We start from the raw sequence: 21,161 nt of genomic DNA, 5'->3' as shown, positions 1-21,161 counted from the left end.
TTTTAGTTAGCCTGGATGTCCTCTCTTCATGGGAGTGGCTAAATTTCCCATGGTCCCATAAAGTTTGTTTACAGCCGCCTGTCCTGGATCTCAGTGTTTTGTGCTGTTGTTCTGATTTACCCCTAAATGTCTAAAGCTGTGTCTACACGTGCACGCTACTTCGAAGTAGCGGCACTAACTTCGAAATAGCGCCCGTCGTGGCAACACGCGTCGGGCGCTATTTCGAAGTTAACTTCGACGTTAGGCGGCGAGACGTCGAAGTCGCTAACCTCATGAGGGGATCGGAATAGCGCCCTACTTCGACGTTGAATGTCGAAGTAGGGACTGTGTAGACGATCTGTGTCCCGCAACATCAAAATTGCCGGGTCCTCCATGGCGGCCATCAGCTGGGGGGTTGAGAGATGCTCTCTCTCCAGCCCCTGCGGGGCTCTATGGTCACCGTGGGCAGCAGCCCTTAGCCCAGGGCTTCTGACTGCTGCTGCGGCAGCTGGGGATCCATGCTGCAGGCACAGGGTCTGCAACCAGTTGTCGGCTCTGTGGATCTTGTGTTGTTTAGTGCAAGTGTGTCTGGGAGGGGCCCTTTAAGGGAGCGGCTTGCTGTTGAGTCCGTCCTGTGACCCTGTCTGCAGCTGTGCCTGGCACCCTTATTTCGATGTGTGCTACTTTGGCGTGTAGACGTACCCTCACAGCGCCTATTTCGATGTGGTGCCGCGCAACGTCGAAGTTGAACGTCGACGTTGCCAGCCCTGGAGGACGTGTAGACGTTATTCATCGAAATAGCCTATTTCGATGTTGCTACATCGAAATAAGCTATTTCGATGTTGGCTTCACGTGTAGACGTAGCCTAAGAGTCCAGTAAGCAATGGAAATACTGTTAATGTTGCTTGACAATATTGACTTCCTGTGGTTCAGCAAATTTTCTGGTTTGGCACAGGTGAGGTCCCAAGGGTACCAGAATAAAGATGTTCAACAAGTAAATTCAGATTGCAGTCAGGTCACCCCTCAGTTTTCTCTGTGTTTCACTAAATAGAGTGAATTCCTTGAGTCTTATTATAAAGCATGCTTCCTCATCCTATCATCATTTGTGTGGCTCTTTTCTGAACCCTCTCCAATTTATCAATGTTGTTAACTTACGGACACCAGAATGGTTCGCAGTATTCCAGCGGTGGTCGCACCAGTGCCAAATACAGAGGTCATATAACCTCTCTCTCCTACTCAAGATTCCCTTGTTTATTATCAAATGATCACATTAGCCCTTCTGGTCACAACGTTGTACTGAGAGCTTATGTTCAGCTGGTTACCCACCCTACTCCCAATCTCTTTAGGTCTACACTATAGAGTTTTGTAGATAAAACGGGTTTGTTTTGTCTACAAAACTCATGGAGCATTTACACACACAATGTGGTGTCAATAGAAACGTTCTACAAAAAATGTATGTAGACGCTCGGGGAAGGGCTTTTGTTGACAGAGCAGATGGAAAGATCTATCCCTTTTCATGTGTAGGCGTGATCTGTTGACAGAAGTTTGATCGGAACATCTCTTCCAACAGTAACTTCTGTTGACAGATGTTTCTAGTATAGGCATAGCTTTGTGTAACTGTTTTCTAGTGTACTAAAGCCCAGGTGCTAAAACATTGTAAGTCTTTGGTCCAGATCTGAAGAAATGGGTCTGCCGCACGGAAGCTCATCACCTAAGAAATTGTTTTGTTAGTCTTTAAAGTGCCACATGACTGCTTTTTTGTTATTTGAAGGTACTGGGTAACACAGCTACCTCTCTGTGACTATTGAGTCTTTGGTGTAATCAATAGTCCATGAGAAGTCCCCTTAGTGGCATAGCTCTCTCTCCCCAGGGTACAAGCATTTCACATTTTGGTCTTGTTTCAAATAATTGTTGATTACTAGCTAAATTGTGAAGATTTTGTCTTTTGCAGTTCCTGATCTATGTATATAAAATAAGATCCATGTCAACGCTTCAGTATTCTTCACTGTTATCCTGCTCCTGTTTCATAAAATGAATCAAATCCAGTCTGAAATAGAAACTTGAGAAAAATACAAAAGAACCTGTTGGAAATATTGGTTCAACATCATGTCACAAAACCATGTCTGATATTTCTTGATGGATGATTGTGTGTATTTAAATAAGCATATACAGCTGGTAAAAATTAGCATTTTTAAACCACTTTTACTACAGAAGAGTACCTAAAAATGGCGAGTCTAGCTATTTTCTGCACAATACTTTTGTGCTTACCTAAAGAAAGGAGACTATACAGCTTTAAAGTACAATTTGCCCAATAGTCACATTTTTTCAGTGAATACTGGCAAGGTGTATGTCAGTGTAGCTCCCCTGCTTAGGAGTGTGGATTTTCACCTCTTAAGTGACTTAGCTATATCAACCTAAATTTTAAGCTTAAACCAGTCTTAATTAACACAAGTGGAAGTAAACTGAAAACTGAATGTTTCCAAAAACTGTTGTAAGAATGTAGGTCTCTCTAGGTACAAAACATGTATTTTCATTAAAGGAAAATATAAACCAACCTTGTCTGAATATTTAACAAGCATTTTTCCTCCATAGGTTTATGAGGCAGTTAAGTTTTAAAAGATGCTCGCAATACAACAGATATCTTTAAACAATATGATTAAAAATCTCTCCACTTTGTTGCTTAAGTTTTAACATTTTTGGTACTTAAGTTAATTTTCTTGGGAAAATAATGCAGACTGGACATGAATTCCTAAAGCAAAAAATAAGCAGAAAAAACCCCCAGTACTTTCTCATACAGCCTGAAGAAGCAGGGACCACGTCTTCATAAGTACTTATTCTGCACCGGCCACAGTCAAGTGCCAATCCTTGTTGGAGCTGCTGAGTGCTACTAAATATTTTTTTCTTTCTTGTCAGTTCAACTTTTAAATAAAAAAAAAAAAAAAATAAACAAAAATAATGCATCACTGCTAATAGCTTCTGTTTAATGAGAAGTGTCACAGTTTTTGTCATCCACTGATGCAACTCTTGTTCGGAGAATTTTTACAATATTTCTATTTGTAACATCACTGCTCCAAGCTCTGTAAACCTCTGCTGATTAAATACTGACTAAATTTTAAAATACAAATTTTTCTACTGAGATTTTTTTTTAACAAAATGTCAGGTTCTTTTTTAAACAATAAAAAGAATGGGACTATTTTAGATCACTTGTTTGCATTACTAAGAGTCCAGTACTATATTTTTAATTGTACAAAACTATTCTGAAAATATGGAATGTAATATGAAATATGTACTCTCTGAAAAAGTTCTTGACCCTCTGATGCTCAGAAAAAACTCTGTATAATTACACTTTATTGTAGATTTACGTATTAACTTTTTTAAAGGGGCCTGATTTAAAAACGGGGACCCACATCTTTAAAGATGAGACACTTTCATTTGTATATCTATTATATTTAGAACCTGATTGTTTTAAACATGTTCCCTTGGATTATGGAAATTAAGTAATGATTTACATAAAATTTTTCCCAGGGCTCAGTGCTATGGAGAAGAAGTTGGCTGAGTACAAATGTAATACAAATGAAGCAATTCAACTGAAATTAGGTAATTTTGTTTTCAAGTCTTTAACATTTGATATAGCAGTATGTTACCAAGCATTTTAGAATTATTGTTTGATATTTAAAGTTTGTTTACTAAATGTGCACTTCTGTTCACCATACACTATGACTGTGTGTACACTACAAAAACAACTTCAGAGTTGAGCATCTACACACACCCTACTTGAAAGTTAAACTTCAAAGTAGAGCACTGCTTCATTCCCGAGAATGGAGTAGGGACTTTGAAGTTGGGCTCTGTACTTGAAAGTTAACTTCGAAGTAAGGGAAAATGCATGTAGACCCTCTGCTGGCTACTTCAAAGTAGCACCTATGTTTGAAGTTAGTTCCACGTGTAGACGCACAATATGAAGTGTAAATATTAGAGTAATTTGACTGTGTCTAGTTCCCTGGGCTCTGGAGAAATCAAGTATGACAGAAACGGCCATTAGAATGCTCATATGAATAAAGCGAATCCCCATAATGTGTGTTAAAATGACCCTTAAGTTGGTTTCAGCCCTTCAGTAACCTAGTCAGTACGGTATTAAAGTTAGCGGCCTGCTGCAATTGCTCAGTCCCTTACTTTTACGTGTCATTGAGTATATGCCAATACCTGGGGGAGGTAAGGAGAGGTAAGCAGTTCTTTTCTTTTAGTTCAGAAGTTTTCAAACTTCATGGCACTGTGACGTCCCCCCTTCTCTCCTCTGACAACAAAAATTACTACGTGACCTCAGGATTGCAGATTGAAGCCTGAGCATACTGAAGCCCCAAAAGGTTGCAACCTAAGCCCTGCTACTTCTGCTTCAGCCTTGTAGATTTCGCTTACTCTTAATGGTGGTCAGGAGAACTGTGATTGATGGGGATGCTCTGTAAATTCGAAATAGCACTTCCTCGCTGGGTGCACCAAATCAAAGTCCGGAAGATTGACTACAGCAGGGTTGATCTTCCCAGTGGCGTAGATGTACCCTTAGTCAGCATTCACAACTCCATTAAACTTCATTGCACCCACTTTGGGGTCCCAGCCCTCAGTTTGAGAATCGTTGGTCTGCTTCTTCCTTTCCTTTCATGTCTTTTTGTAATATGGTATTCAGAACTCTTGAGAGTAACTTTGACCTCATAATGGATTTAGTGAAAAATTATATTACTCAACTGACTATCTTTTCAGTTTCACAGTATCTAGTATTCAGTTATGCATTCTTTAAATTACTCTGTTGAGAAAAGGAATCTTGTATTCTTGCTATTTAGTAATCCTAGTGGTAATCTGAAAGAAAATACTCTAGTAATGGTGAAAATTAGAGACTGATTTTTCTGGTTTCAGTATGAGCTTTTAACGAGAACATTTGATGGGGAGGAAATCAGTGAAAAGATCTGCGGTTCTGGATGTCTGAGTTGTGGGGCACCATAGTGAATTTACATAACATAAAAACATCTAAATACTAAACAGAACTCAGAACTGTGATGGATGTGGCTGCAGCATACTTTAATTTAAGCAAGTCTATCAATGTCAGTAAAAATTTAGCGATAGAACAATAAACCATATCTTTGTAACTTCATATTTTTCCACCTAGCATTGATTGTTGCTCTGTGGTGTCACAGATTGCAAAGCTCAAAGGCCCTAAGGGACGACCTAGGTTTGGTAGAGGAATAGCATCAATCTTTAGAATACTGAAAGAGAGCTAGTACCAAGCTAGAGTTTACTTTTAGGGTAGGAAATTACTGCCCTGAGGAACAAGAACATGTGTAATGTTCCATGATACTAGGAAAGGAAGAGTGTTTGTTCTATGGTAGAAAAATTATAGACTAAGTCATTCTTTTTTGGGGAAGATGAATATGGAATAAGATGACTTATTCTATACTTTTGAATTAATATAAACTAAATTTAAAAGCTTGTAAGTCAATTTCATCCTAACTGAAATAGTTTAAAGCCTTAAATATCAGATTTATAACACTGTTTTCCTTAAATATATGGAGATACACATCTCATAGGGACCTCAGGAGGTCATTGAGTCCAGTCCCCTGTCCTCTTGGCGGGACCAAGCACCATCCCTGACAGAATTTTTTTTTTCAAATAAATTCTGTTTGCCCCAAACACACAAATGGTCTCCTCAAGGATTGAGCTTATGACCCTGGGTTTAGCAGGCCAATGATCAAACCACTGAGCTATCCCTCCCCTCCATATTTACATATGCTGTCTTGAAAATGCCATGTTTTACAGGGATTTCATTTTCACTTTGGTGCTCTAAAGCAGAATTTGTCCTTTCCACTTGCATTTTCAAAAAGAAAGGGATAGAAATAATGGGGATTTATGAGTTTTAGCTATTAATGAAATTACTATTACATTAATATTAAATTTCAAATGGAGTCCCCTTAAAATTAATATCTCCGTATTCTAACATTCCTTTTCTGTTTGATTCCTCTCTTGCAATTTGACACTAAAGAGGGTTCTCAGGATGAACCGCTTTATTCCTTGCATTTCTTTGTGGCTTCACCCTCCTTGCAAGTGGAATTTGTTTTTCCTACACATGCAAGTAATGAGTACGTCATCCTGTATGGATCCTCATTTATTCCATGCTCTTTTTCAAAAGTGCTTTGTCTTATTAAAATGCTGCATAAGCTTGCCTGACATGAGTTCTGTGTATCAGTTGTCTGAGGCTAGCAATGGTTGCCTTTCTGTCCCTGTACATAATTTTGCTATTGTGGGTGAAAGGACCACCTTCTCTTTACCATCTGAATCTAGAAACTCCTCATTTCCAAAAGCAAGCTTAATTTTGCAACCTTGTGTACATGTGTAAACACTATACCTGTGCATTCTTTATAATACAAGTAGTCAAATATACAGGTTAGTGTTTTCAACTGCCTCTCCTTAATTAAGGGTGTAGGCAAATGCCACTGTAATGCATATGTTGACCACTACACATTTTATACCTTTAGAAAACGTCATTTAACTGATGTGTTTTTTTTAATGTGGGTGTAGTAGATACTTGTAGAGTTTTCTGAAATGAAGGATAAAAACATCCATGGAAGTCACATGAATGCTAAACTGGATAAGTGGTGAGAAATTATTTTTTCCCATCAGCTATGTCTTTATGATGATTTACTGTACAGGTACCTATTTTAACATACTGGATGTAAACAATGATTTCTGTAATTGCTGGCTTTTCACAGTATGCCCTGTTGCAGGTTTTATGTAAGATACTGTCAGATGTCTAAAAAGGGGAGTGGTAAAGTAGTGGGATATGACTGGGAAGGAACACTTACTGTTGGGGGGGGGCATGGGGAATCCACCTTAACATTTCCCATATCTGAGATGGTCTCCTTAGTCTAGTGTACTAGTGAAGCTTGACTGTAATTTTTTTTCCCACCTCTTCTGGATGTCCCTGAAGTCAAATTACATCTGATGGTCTATTTCTGCAGGGGAAGGGACTAGGATTATTTTTTTTAAAGGAAGCTTTGGGATTCTGCTTACTCTCAAAGATTACACTAAGTTAGCAAGACCTGGCAATTCACAGAATGTTTCACTTAATAAATGTTGTTCTGTTGCACTGTATCTTAACTGGAGGAGCCTTGATAATTTTTGTGCTCTAGAAATTTATTCAGCATGCCTTCTAAACCTCTTAAAAGAACTGTTTTTGAGGTGTTGGAAATTAGGTGCCCCTTATCCCTTGGAGACAAACACCTACAGGATCTTTATCGAGGATTCTTAAAAACTGAAATACTACCTGTGGAAATGAAGAAGCAGGTTGGCAGAGCCAGACAAATACACCAAAGTCATCTATCGCAGAACAAGCCCAACAAGGAAAATAAAACACCACTAGTTATCACCTAGAGCCGCCCTCCCTCCCTCTTTTGCCCCCCCATTAGAACCCTCCGCTGCCTCACTGACAAGCTACAATCTATCCTGGAAAACGATCCCTCAGTCTCACGGGCCTTGGGGGACAGGCCAGTCCTCGCCTATAGACAGCACCCCCAACCGGAAGCAAATACTTATCAACGGCCACACACAATACCACCAAAACACGAATCCAGGAACCGATCTTGGCAACAAACTCCATTGCTGACTCTGTCCACATATCTGTGGCTGCGTCTACACTACGACATACATTCGAATTTCAGGACTTTAGCTCAATATTAAAATGTGACTGTCTTCGCACGTAATATTGTTTGACATAATTTATTGAGCCATAATGCCGATTACCGAATATCGATATAGCTTATATTTTGAATTTAAAATCTCAAATCAAGGCTAGTGTGGAAGCACCATGTCCTTAATTTGAATTTGTTAGCTTCCCCAGAAGGGTCCTGTGTGTATCCCCAAAGCTATGGGTGACCCTCCAAGTATGGTTGCTTCATTGTGCACTTGTGTCAGGTGTGCAGGAAGAAGGTCAAAGTAAGCCCGCAAAGTTTGGGTTGAATCTGAATTTGAATGAAAATTGAACTGGACTTTAGCAGCCCAGCCCAGCCCTGCAAATAAAAAGGATGTCCATTATGAAAAAATCCCTTTGCCCATAGTGATGCACCACATCAGTAGCAATTATCGGTAGTCCTGTACTGCAGTCATGAGCACTCAGGGTACTGATCTGACTAGCACTTCTTAAGGCTCACGAGAGCCCCGGGTTGGACACCATTCTCTCCCCACCCCCGAAGATATTGGATCTCATTGCCATTTGGGGAGACCAGTCGGTGGCGAAGAGACTTTGGGTGGCCAAGAGAAATGCAGCCATCTATGAACAGATAGCACACGAGATGGCTGCCCAAAGTTATTCATGGGACCCTATGCAGTGCTGGGTGAAGGTTAAAGAACTCCGTCAGACCTATCAAAAAGTCTGAGAAGCCAACCAACAGTCAGGGGCGGCTCCATGGACCTGCTGCTATCATCATCAGTTCCACATGCTTATGAGGAGCGACCCCACCATGGAGCCCAGACTCAATTACAACACTTGTAGAGGCCCTGGCATGAAGTTTGTGGTGAGCCCGGAGGAGCAGCTTGGCCCGGAGGAAGAGGGCAATGGAGAGGACAAAAGGAGCAACAAGCAGGGAACAGAGGAAGTTGTTCCAGACAGCTCAGAGCTCTTCACTATAGACCTGGAACCGGTCCCCTCCACAGCGGGCCCCTGTGCTGTCCCCCAAGCCCTCTGGAGCAAGAAGTTTGGGTGAGTATTTATTCTGCATGCTGGAAGTGGGTTGCGGGGTGGGGGTATAGCTATAGGGCTTTGCATAGGTACAGGTTTGCTAGCTGTGCTTCTGTGCTCCTCAGAACAGCGTGTTAATGTTTCTTGGGATAAAGTATGTCTCCTTTTTGGAGATCTCCTTGAAGGCGTCTTCCAGACACTCTTGTATTTTTTCCACGCAATTCTTGGGCGGGCCTGACTTGTTGGGACTTCCGTGGTAGCACACCTTGCCACGCCTGGCAACCAGATAGCGATCTGGTGTCATGCCAACACACACCATTTTAGCAAATTTTTCCAGGCTTTTGGTCACACAGCAGGAGCAGCTGTTCTTTCTCCATATCAGTTTGTTTTAAGAGGATGATGTCTTCTTTGGTAACCTGCAGAAGCATGGAAATTAGCATCTGTTTTGTTTTTGTTTTTTAACATGCTTCCTGCCCCCTTACATTGACCAGCAGCAGCCGGTGGGCTCTCTGTTCCCCTCCCCACAATGCAGTTTGCAATCTCGGGGGTGGGGGGTGTATTCCCCCTACATGCCCCTTTCCAACATGCATTTCTTTTTGTTTTTCATGACAGCCGTATCCCCACGCCATGCTGCTGCTGGGCTATGATGGGTGTTTCCCCTCCCAATCCCATGTCCCCCAGCGTTTCTTTGGATTTTGCAGGACTCCCAGGTGCCACACGTCTGCCAAGATCTGCTGGGCGTTTCCCCTCCCATGTCTCTTACCAAGCACCATTTGTTTTCAGTTCTCAGGAATCCCCCTGTGTCACGTGGGGGATGCTTCTGCTGTGCTTTTCCTCTCTCATGTCCCTTTACATCCAGCCTTTCTTTGGATTTTTATTTCTTTACATTATTTTTATTGTGTATGGAAGCGCCACATGCAGCCATCCATTTGGTACTGCCACAGGACACCTGGCAGCTGCCCCTGCTTTGCAGACCTTCCCATTCCCATCAAAAGAGGACAGTTGCTTATAACTTACCACGTCCACAAAGCAATGTAGTGGATAAGTGAGGTATTGTGAAATGCAAACTTACTGTCCTATCCTTAACAACCAATGTGCCCTTCAAAAGTATACTTTCAGTGACAGTACACAGAAAGACCCATTCATTGCACTGCAAAGCACATTATGTCAATTGTATCTTAATTTTGACTTTAATTTTCCAGATCCAGTGCCCAGTGTTGCAGAGAGGACCAGGAGACGCAGGAAATGCAAACAAAATATGATCCTGCAGCACATGCAAAATGCTCAGGCAGAGTGTAAGAACTTGACAATGGACGCTGCTGAGTGGCATCAGAGTCAAGTAAACTTCAACAAGAGAATGCTTGACTTGAAGCAGCAGCAATTGTCAAAGGAGACTGAGGTCACGGCAAAGTTTGTAAAGGCCATTACTGAGCAGATGGAGGTCCTGCACTCCCTGCTTCAGTTGCAGAGTGACTCACAATCCAGCAGGGCATCAACTGATACCCACTGGCCAGAGTCCCCTGAGGAGAGGGTACCCACCCCCCGTCGTTGTGGTCCCTGCATGCAGGGAGGGAGGGCAAGGCTACCCTGCTGCTCCAGCCTCAAGGGCCACTGCGAAAGGCTATTCAAGCACCCTTGAGAAGGCTTCTTTTCCTGGCCACTTAAACCTCTCCTACACCCCAAAATAAAATCATTCCTTTGAGCTTGGTGTGATTTCTTGTCCTGCAGGAGTGGGGAGGGAACACAAATCAAAATGGGTGGGTGCAGGTAGGGTAAGTGCCGCTGAAGTCACAGCTGGGCAATGAAACTTACTTGTCCATAGCAGGTACGCGACTGAGGGAACCGGGAGGAGGTTGGGGGTGGATGCTTAAGGCACACAGCACATTCTGTTTACTGCAAGTTAACCCCCTCCCACCAAAAAAGAGCATTCATTTATTACTGCGCGTTTCATTTATTGGCATTGTGGCAGAGACATGCATAGGTAACGTGTATGTTACAGGTCAGTAATAAAGCTGTTTTTTTTAGTGTCCCTTATTGCTGTAGCCTGAGCATGGCTCCTGTTGGAGGACAGTGTAGACAGCTGTGAGTAAACCCTGCCTATTGCCTCTCTCCAGAATTCCAGATAGCCAGGAAGGTCTCCAGCCTTGATTCACATATATTGCGCAAAATAGCGCATGCTGTAATAATGGTGGGGACATGAGCTTCAGAAATGTCCAGATCGGTCAACAAACATCTGATCCTTGCTTTCAAACGTCCAAAGGCACATTCCATGATCATTCTGCACCTGCTGTCTGTGATTAAAGTTTTTCTTGTTGGGTTCCAGGGCTCTTGTGTAGGGTTTCATCAGGCAGGGAAGGAGAGGGTAAGCAGGGTCTCCCAATATAACAGTGGGCATCTCCACATCGCCAATCTTGATTTTTCTGATCAGGGAAAAAAGTCCCATCCAGGAGCTTTCGGTACAGTCTTGAATTTCGGAATATGTGCACATCATGAATCCTCTTTGACCAGCCAATGTTGATGTTGGTAAAACAAGCTTTGTGGTCTACCAACCCCTGTGTGACCATGGAGAAGTACGCCTTTCGATTAATATACTCTGACGTCAGGTAGGCTGGGGCCCATGATAGAGATGTGCATGTCATCTGTTGCCTCACCTCAGTTACAAAAGCCCTGGGCAGCAAAACCATCTGGTACGGCCTGTACATCTCCCAGGTTCACAGTCTTTCTGAGGAGACGTCGACAGATTGCATGAGCCACCTCCATCACCATGGTAGATCTGCCCACCCTGAACTGATTTGCCACTAACTGGTAACTGTCGGGTATTGCAAACTTCCACAGTGCAATTGCCACTTGCTTCTGTACCGTTAAAGCCTGCCTTGTTTTGGTGTAGCTGTGCATCAGGGCGGGCGCTAGCATACAACAAAGTTTCATAAAGGTGGAGTTGCACATGCAAAGGTTCTGTACCCGCTGCTGCTTGTCCGAGGAGTCAAAAACGATGTGGTCCCCCACCAGTGTGTGCTGGTCTCTCAAGTCCAAAACTGCAGCTCCACTGTTAGCAATGCAGTCGTGGCAGCCACCATCTCTGAGATCTTGGACTGCAGTTGGTACAGTTGGTGTTCCAAATCACCATCCTTGTTGTTGGCAGCGGCAGCAGCACCAGTAGGATAGCTAAGCATCGTTGAGCTTTGGAATTGAAGGACAAATTGCACGACAGCCGCTGTGGTTGCCGAAAGGATCTATGCTATGATTTGGAGTGTTTGTGGATCCATGCTTGTGCTGGAATGCTGCAGCAGGAAATGGTGCCATCTCCAGTTCTTTTTTCATGTGGTTAGTGATGCAGTGCATTCTGGAATAGTGCTTGGAATTCTGGGATTCCAATATGAAACACCCACAAGCAACCAGAGCTAAGGCACTGTGGGATAGGTACCCACAATGCAGTGCTCACATTGTTGAACTTGCACAGAGCAATGGGGATGCAGAGACTTGACATGGAGAAAATGTATGTCAAATTTCAAGAAGGTTTGTGGACACTTTATTCAAATTCATAATGTCGAGATTAAGTATTCAAATTTATTATACATCAATTTTATCTCATAGTGTAGACGCAGTGTAAATCACAGGCCCCAACCACATCAGCCACATCATTAGGGGGCTCTTCTGCACATCTAGTAACCTGATCTATCCCATCACATACCAGCAGTGCCCCTCTGCCATGTATGTTGGTGAAACAGAACAGTCTCTGCATGAAGGATAAAAGGACACAAATCAGACATCAGGAAAAACAACCTATATAAACCAGTAGGAGAACATTTTGGATCATCCTCGATACTCAAAAAAGGATTTAAAAGTAGCCATCCTACTGCAAAACAAATTCAAAGCCAGATTACAAAGAGAAACAGCACGGGTGCAATTCATTTGCAAATTTTAGCAGAATTATATTAGGATTTAAGAATTTGTAATGGTTATCTCAGTACAAAAGCAAGTTTTCTTCTTAGTATTCACACTTCCGCATCAGCTGGTATATCCACCTCTCCTGAATTGGCCTCATTAACACTGGTCCTGCAATTGATAAGTAACTCCTTTATTTTGCTATGTTAATGTGTGCACGTGTGCATGGTGTATGTATAAAATATCCCTATCTCTGTGATTTCCACTCCATGCATCAAAGTGATGTTTTTATCCACAGAAGCTTAAGCCCAAATACGTTTGTTAATCAATAAAGCGCTACAGGACTTCTCATTGTTTTTGCAGATACAGATTAACAAAACTATCCTTCTAAGTAAAATTATGTCCATTTCCTTTTCAGTTCGTTTTCCTGAAGATCTGGAAGATGACAGCACAACATTTAATCCTGAGTACAGCCATCAGGTGTTTGGGGATGAGTAAGTTAGCAAACCAAATATCAGGATAAATTAATAGAAGGAAAAGTCATTCTTGTTCTACTTTCAAAAATAGGAATTTTTTAATTCACTTTCTAAAATCGAACACAAAAATAATTAAATATCTCTTACCACATGTTCATTATAATAACTCGTTGCTTAGCTGACTCAGTTTTGAGCTTGTAATCACATTTTTATAGGAATTTTTGTCAAATTGTCAAAGAATGCTGCTGGTTCTGGTTCTGATTCTTCAGTCATAATTTCCATTTACTTCAAGGGAATTTGGTTAATGAAATAGTTCCAAATCTTATTAGGTAACTTTCACACTCGTGTACCAAACTAATACAAATAGCAAGTAGTGACCCACAAGTAGCTTCATTTTAGTTTCTTAATTACTGTGGTGGTGTTTTTTGTTTTGTTTGTTTTTTAAATCTATACATGTTTTAGTTTAAATCTACATCTATGCCCTTTTATCAAATGGAAAGTATTTTCTCAAATGCAGTAGAATTCCCTTATTAGCTACGCTGGTTTGCCAGGAAAAAGTTGTCATTATCTGTCAGTTGCTAATAAGTGGAAGACAGGTTTGTGAAGCTGCGTGCTGGGAAGGAAGCACTGGGATGTGGCTTCCCTGGCTGCGGTTTGGGAAAATCTGCCTATGAGGTGTGGAGTTGCAGCTCAATTGTCTGGGGTGTCTGAAGGTACTGGGGACCCAGGGAGCTGCATGGTATTTCTCCCTGCATTGCAGGGGTCATGACCTGGAAGGTCCTACCACTTCCATCCCTAGGTGCAAAGAGCATGGAAAGAAGTACGATGCATCTCTGGTAAAGGTTCTGTGGCCACCCCTCCCCACTAATGCCCTGCTCAGAGTCTCCCCTTATCTCCTCTGCAGTCCCTATGTCCAAGCTGGTTTTGCAAGCTTGCTGTTTCAGAAGGAAGTTCAGTGATGTGCTGAGCACCAGTTTCAGCCAGGTTAGCAGGGCTGCAAACAAGGAGGGCATGCCCCAGCACTTCCTTGCCTGTCTTCAGTCTCGCAAACATGCCTGCAACTTGGGTCTTTCTTCCAAAAAATGTGTTAGTAAGTGGCATACCATTGCTAATAGCCAAATCGAAGTAATATTAAAGTGAATGGGATGGGACTGATTTCTGGCAAAAGGTTAAGACTAACAAACTGGGTTGCTATTAAGTGGAATCTACCGTATGTAAACTCATACCTAGGCAAAATACAGAAATTATAGCCTATGTCCTCATAGCTCTGTATAGTTCAGGTTAAAGATAAAGCTTCAGCATTGTGAGTGAAATTTTAGCCCCCCTGAAAAGTCAACAGAAGTTTTGCCTTTTATTTCAGAACAGGATTTCACCCATTATTTTTAGTACAGAACTGATTTACCAGTCTGTCCATTATCAGTAAAAATGTATGGTGTGTAATAATCCTGCATTGACAGGATGGTGTACAAGATGGTGGTAGGGATTTTTCTCTTCTAATTTCTGAGATTCCTTGAAAATATCTGACTTTGAGATGGTCTTCATACATTAACCAAGCATAAGCAAGTTAGCATCTTCACAACTGCTACCCATTTCAGTTTATTACTAGCAATATCCCTTCTGAATGCTGTTGAGAACTTTCCAGTCTGTGCATTTAAAATGATTCTCTTGCACTAGTAATATTTTCAAAACTGGTAGTATCAGTTTTGAAGAGCTGTTGCCTTTGAGGGAAAATATGAATGAAGTGTCACTATTTATTTTCGATGTTTATTTAAAAAAAAAAGTCCATATTGGTTTGTAAGTGATCTAGTAAGATTTGTACCACTATAAAACAGAACTGTTCCCCTGAAGTAAAGCTGTAATTCTCTGTGCATGAATAGAAAACCTCATAGATCTTGTACCGACGTAGTGGTTGTGCCAATGGTCTTCTGAGTGTATTCTATTCCTTGAATAAATCTTTGGAGGTTTAAATACCCAGCTGTGTCTCTCACATAACTCCATTGCTGTGTATTAATATTAGACTTCCCTGCATTTACCTACAGTTCTAGCCTAAATCAGAACCATCACTCAAAAGAGCACTTATTTGAGGTTGCTATAAAATTTATTTATTTTTATTTAAATATGTAAATATCATTTTCTGCAATCCATATTAATGTAAAATCCACATTCTGAAGTAGATATCCCAGTAAATGCAATCTGTCTCACTGTCTCTCTGTTAACAGGTCAAATTGCAAGTGATTTAAAATTATTTTTAAAATACTTTACAAAAATGAACTGAATGTATGTCTCCTAACTTCTTGGCCTTTGAATTAGAAGTTGTATTATGCCTGTATATATTGTCTTTTGAGGTTAGGATGTATGCATGTCTTTACTCCTTTTTGATAAATTCCACAGATAACTACTTATGCCACTCAAATTCCTTCATCTGTCAATATTAAATTAAGACGTGAGGTGACTAGGTTATCTTCGTTGTACGTATTCTGCTGTAGGATACGTCTATTCTATTTCTCTTTTCTTATAAGAGTAGTTTGATACACTTAATTTGGAAAATAGACATGAATTTCAAAGCTTTATCCTAGATTAGTTTTCTGTGATGATTTTTTTCGTAGTGTCTAGGGTTCCTGATTATTATTTTTTTCTTCCTTAGTGAAGTTGCCTTCGGTTACAAGGGTCTGAAGATCCTTTTGTACTACAATGCTGGTAACCTGTCAACACTTTTCCGCATCGAATATACATCTAAAGTTAATGAAAACTTTGATTGTGTGGAGGTAAAGTCAGAGCCAAACTTACACTTTCATATCTTCATAGAATATTTAAAATTCTCATGATCAATAGGTTTAGGCCACGCACTTACCTACTTATGTTTACATTGTCAGACTTAAAAAAAATATATTGTCTTCATACCATAGCTAAATTAAAGGAGAAAAAAAAACCCTTTGAAACTATCTGTTTGTGCCCCTGTGCATCTTCTCACTGCAGTAGTCAAATTAGTGCATGTTGTTTCCTGAGATGAGCTGACATCAAAGTTAGTGTTCAAAAGTAAGGTAAGGCTGAAATTTTATGTTAATTGGAAGACAAGGTGGTGGTGGTTTCTGGATTTAAAAAAATCCTATTAGGTGGCAAAGAGGTTCTTGTAAATAAGATGTGTATGGTAAAATAGGGGTATTGCAGGATATTCTTTTCAATGGGAGGTGCAGAAATAAACTGATAAAGAATTTTGTTCTAGAAATTAGAGCTATCCTAGTTTCCCATCCCAGTTTTATCTGTTCGTTACTCTATACATCTAATTTTAAAGGGATTCTGTCAATATTTATATTTTTTACATACAAAACACACATTGGGAATCTTTGTGTTGTGATTATGCTCTGTTATAGGTAGTAAACTAATTTTCTTACCCACATCATTCATTCTCCATTTGGCTTCTTTTTTATGAGCTCACCTGAGTTTTTTATCCATTTTACTTACAAAGCCTTTTACCTGAGTTATACAGGTGTGAAAACTGAAGCTGAACAATCTAACTTTTGATTTTTCTCTTCAGTAGGTTGAAATACGCCACAGACATACAATATTAATATGCAATTTTTATTCACATTTGTAGAACTGGATATTAAACCTTTGAATAAAGTTTGCCTAGTTGCTTAGAAAAAAAACTTAGTGTGTTGGTGCTTCCTGATACATTAAGAAAATTCACCGTTGCTTGTGTTTATTCCTTGTATTGATTTCTTTCCTGAAGAGCTATTGATTTGGTTATTGCTGAACCTTTATAATACTACATAGAGTGAAAATAGCTATGGATTTGCATTGATGACTTATTATACTGTGCCTGAAAATAAGATCTACCATTCTGAAATATTTTTACCAGCAACCATCCTTCTTTTCTATAATTTCAAGCAGCGTTTAAAGTTTTCTGTATCAAAAGTGGACAAATATAATTTAAGTATGTTCAAGAAAATGTTTTCTAAAGAGAATTTTTTTTTGTAAATTTCCATTGCTTTTCTAAAGTTGAATGAAGACATATTTCTTTAATCATTTAACCTATGATTAAAAGGCTATTGAGACAAAGGACAAGAGACCTAATTTTGTTAGTTTTCTAGAACTGAAGAGAGATGAGAAATGTCATCTCCAAAATCAGCATTGTCTTGATAACAGTTGCATGGGTTCAGCCCTTGATCAGTATAATTTCAGATCTGTGAATGGAGAGTGAGGTGTGTAACACCATATCAGATTTCCATGAGCATTTTGATTAAAATATCACCACCACCACCAAGGCTTCTTTCCCTCTTTCTTCACAGTAGGGGTGTTCTTGTCCACCTTTGTAGTCCCTAGTATCCTCCAGCTTTTATGCTCCCTCAAAACTCTGAGCTTTTTCTCACTCCCCTTGGTAAAATATACCATATTTCTGTCTGAGGAGAACTGAGCAAGGCTCATTCAGAGCCTGAAGGAAGTCTTTAATCAGCTAGAGGTGTCATTAAGTACTATGAGAGTATGCCCTTTCATATTGTGATATACTCCTACATACTGACCACATGCAAAATAGCAGCAAATAGCTTGTTCTCACTTTTGTATGACTGCAACATACTACATATCCATAGATGTGTTATAGCTCTAGCATAAAAATATTTCTTCTCCCATCTCACAGTACTTATTTAAATAAGATTATCTCATCTACTTCCTACATTCCACTGTGCGTGAATCAAGTTGAATGGAAGCCACTTACCAGTACAAATAGCACTGTGCACACAGCTGAGCTTGCTATGTGCTATTTTCAGACCTAAATTTATTTGTATTTGTCTTGGAAGAGACATCCCTCTAAGCATCATGCCATCTTAGCTGAAGCAGTTGTGCAGGCAGGTAGCCATATATTTAGATTAGAAAATCTTTGAAGCAGTGACTTTCTAGGTTTTGTATACTGACTGGCACAAAGTGCCTGGAAGTCCCAGCCCCAATCACAATTCAGAGAGGGGGAGTCTCTGTACCACTTGTACATTATCAGACCCAATACTTCAGCATGTGACTGAGTCCAAACTGCTGACTGGGCACATACATCGCTTCGAGCAGCAGGCTGTGCTGCAGGAAGATTTCCAATCTCTAAAATTAGTCCCATAATCAGAAGTCTATCTGATTTAGAGGAAATATAACCTCTTTCATGACAAACTGGGCTGAATTCTCAGGACTCTACCAGGCCGAAAGGGCTTTTGGATATCATTCTGGCACCTTGCAATAAGCTGGTGAAGGATAAGGAGGATGTGAAAGAAAACATGCACTCTGTGAACTAGGTAGATGGGTGAGAAGAGGTGACAGACCAGGAGATGATAAATACCTAGGATCTGGATATAGTGGTTGTGGCAATTAGCAAATAAATCTGGAGAATGGGTATCCTCTGTAGCAGACATGTAGTTTCTTTAATTGTAAAATCTAATAATTCTGCAGGTTTTAGATTTTCTCCCCTATAGTCTTATGAATATTGCTATTAGTTTGCCAAAGGTTTTTTAGTAGTGCTGCATGAGGGCTGATGTGTCAGACTATGTCCTGGTTCCTCCTCTGTCTCTCCTTTGAGCTACCAGGACTTCATGAATCAGCTGACTTTTTCTTATTACTTCCTGTGGTATTTTTGCCCCTTGTAAGTCTCCTTTCCTTTTGACTACATTGGCTGCTGTTCCTAGCTAGGGCAGTCCTGCTCAGCATGCAGAGTAGCTGGGTACATACGGTGCACCAGTAACACAGACCATGAAATTAGATAAAATACTGCATGTTCCCTGTTGCATTTCTCTATGTCTAGCAGAAACGTAAATTAATCTTAGTAGTCTATTTTCCACCACCCTTGAGATTTGTATCAAAGGAAAAACTCTCAAAGCAAGGCCTACCAAGATAATACTCTGATTCTAGGACAAGACTTGTCTTCCCCATCAGTCTTTTCAGTTCTGAAGCTGGTCCTTTTTTGCCCATGTGAACAACTCACTGCAAACGTATCGTCAATCTTTCCTTGAATGGAGGGCAGTGATTAGGTATTTGAAGTTCCCATATGGTTGCAGTAAGTATAACCTGTTATGTGCAAGCGTTGTTTTCCTTATTATTGCACTAGATGACCATAGCTAATTACCCTTATTCTTAAGTCTTTTTGTAATTGTAATGCTTCTTTATCCTCTCTGGTACAAGGAGGAAATGTCTTGCAAAAAAACACTGGAATTCAGAATAGAACTATAATTGTTACTTTTATTGTATTGCTTGGTGTGTTATAGCATTAACCCACCTATCCCTTATCTTTCATTTTTCACTTCAGTAACTGCCTCAGTAATGTGGGCATCCCAGAGTAGGTACCAGGCAAATAGACTGAATCTTTACCAGAGGAGAAGTTCATAAATTACAGGTCCAGGAAAAGGAAGAACAAGGAAAAATACACGTTTCTCAACATGCACAGATACACAAAAATTGCACCTATAGGTTTAACAACAGACAAATAAGATCACTTTTTAGAGAAGAGTCAGGGCTTGAAATGAACCACATTGCCTGGTCAGCAGCTCAGCTTGCGTTTTTTGCTTGAGGCTATCATCTTGTTCTCCAGAATCTCATCTTCAAGGAAAATAACCACCCACCCACCAAACAACATCTCTATCCTTTAAAGTTGTAAAGAGAAATTCCAAATACAGGAACAGAATATAAACAAAAGAGCAATGTTTGCAAAGAGCCTGAAATACTAGTTGTTGGACATCAAAATAAATACCCCATTGAACTGACAACAGATTTTTTCAACATTAACTATTTTAGTGTTGATCAAAGCACATCATAAATAAGGGTGATTGTATTAAGATCTGCAATCTAAAGAGAGTGACAGCTAACTGTGGAGCTAGGAATGGATGCTTTTGTCTAAGAGCACAAGTTTCACCCCACCACCACCACCTGATCCATGTAGCTAAAAATGTCAGGCACACTTTATCTGGGGGAATCAGTCCTTCAGAACCCAGTAAAGCACCCACGCCCTGCCCAGGACCATGGTCTGCTTTGATTGTGGGGAGGCGGACAGTCTCTTTCCTTCCTGCTGACAATGGCTGCTACCCTTTCTTCTACAGAAGACTGTCTGCAAACATCAGCTGTTTCTGCTAGAGTTACTTGGTTCATGTGAAAAGGTCTTGAAAACAAGCATCAGGGCAAGAAACCTGACTTAAAAAAATGACATCACCTGACTTTTAAAAGGTAATTTGCTCTGCCCAAAGGTGCTTCTAAATCCTACCGAGAGACAACCCTGAGGAGACTAGTGGAACAGGTGGTAGATTTTGAACATCTGTATACTCTTCTATGAGTAGTATTTCATTCTGGCATTATGAGTGGCCAGAATTTAGCTTACAGTTAGGGTTTATTTTTAAAAGAGCATTTAGAAGAAACCACTACTTCTCTCTTCTGTTCTCTCCCATTCCGCAGTTTTTAAATCAGAACAGTATTACCTTATTAGACTGCTCACTATTGTTGCCCAAGTATTCCAGTCTTTTTACATGGAATCCAAATAAGGTATTTTAGTAACCTCTAAGACAACTTTTGCTCTTTTTACAATAACTGTTAGATTATTTTGCCATTGCAGCTGTCTTGTGACTTTTTTTGATTTTAATAAATTTTGTAATTTTAAGATCTGGCATGTTAAATTAACGCTACTTCAGATAACTCCCTCATACATTCTCTCCTAAAAACTAATGCAAAATTACTAAAGCGGGAGATATTTTTGTTTAGATACATTTATGTATAATTCTATAGGAAGCCACATAAAGGAACTTCATTTTAGCAACTGCCCATCAGTACAGCTAAGCACTAATATCACATCCACTGTGGAAATTCAGAGAATAAGGTTACTAATTAAGGTAAAGTTTTAATATACCATAAGAAATTGAATATCAATTTGACAGGTTTCCTAATAAGGGGAAGGTTTGGTTTACTGATGCATTCTCAAGTCCCTGTCATGACTTTGAAATTGACTGCACATTGCACTTCTGATGTGGCAGACGATGCTTATATAAGTAACAGCACCAGATTCAACAGCTTTTCTGTGTGGTTGTGCATTGGTAGTTTGTGTGTCACTCTTCTTTATTGAATACCTCACCCTCGGCTTTTGTTTGTTATAC

At 40.3% G+C, this 21,161-nt stretch overlaps 1 protein-coding gene across 4 annotated transcripts in view; it reads left to right on the top strand.

Moving 5' to 3' along the window:
• Positions 1-21,161, top strand: part of HAT1 (histone acetyltransferase 1) — a 50,469-nt gene that overhangs the window by 3,719 nt on the left and 25,589 nt on the right. For all 4 annotated transcript variants that reach the window (XM_075000665.1, XM_075000668.1, XM_075000667.1 and 1 more), the window contains exons 2-4: positions 3,505-3,576; positions 12,999-13,074; positions 15,701-15,821. In XM_075000665.1, the coding sequence (XP_074856766.1) occupies positions 3,505-3,576; positions 12,999-13,074; positions 15,701-15,821 (269 nt within the window). The remainder of the gene's footprint in view (positions 1-3,504; positions 3,577-12,998; positions 13,075-15,700; positions 15,822-21,161) is intronic.

The sequence above is a fragment of the Carettochelys insculpta genome, chromosome 8 (genome assembly GCF_033958435.1).
Source record: "Carettochelys insculpta isolate YL-2023 chromosome 8, ASM3395843v1, whole genome shotgun sequence".
NCBI classification, from domain to species: Eukaryota; Metazoa; Chordata; order Testudines; family Carettochelyidae; genus Carettochelys; species Carettochelys insculpta.
Note: the sequence above shows the minus strand (reverse complement) of the source record. Positions and strands in the feature narration are given on the sequence as shown.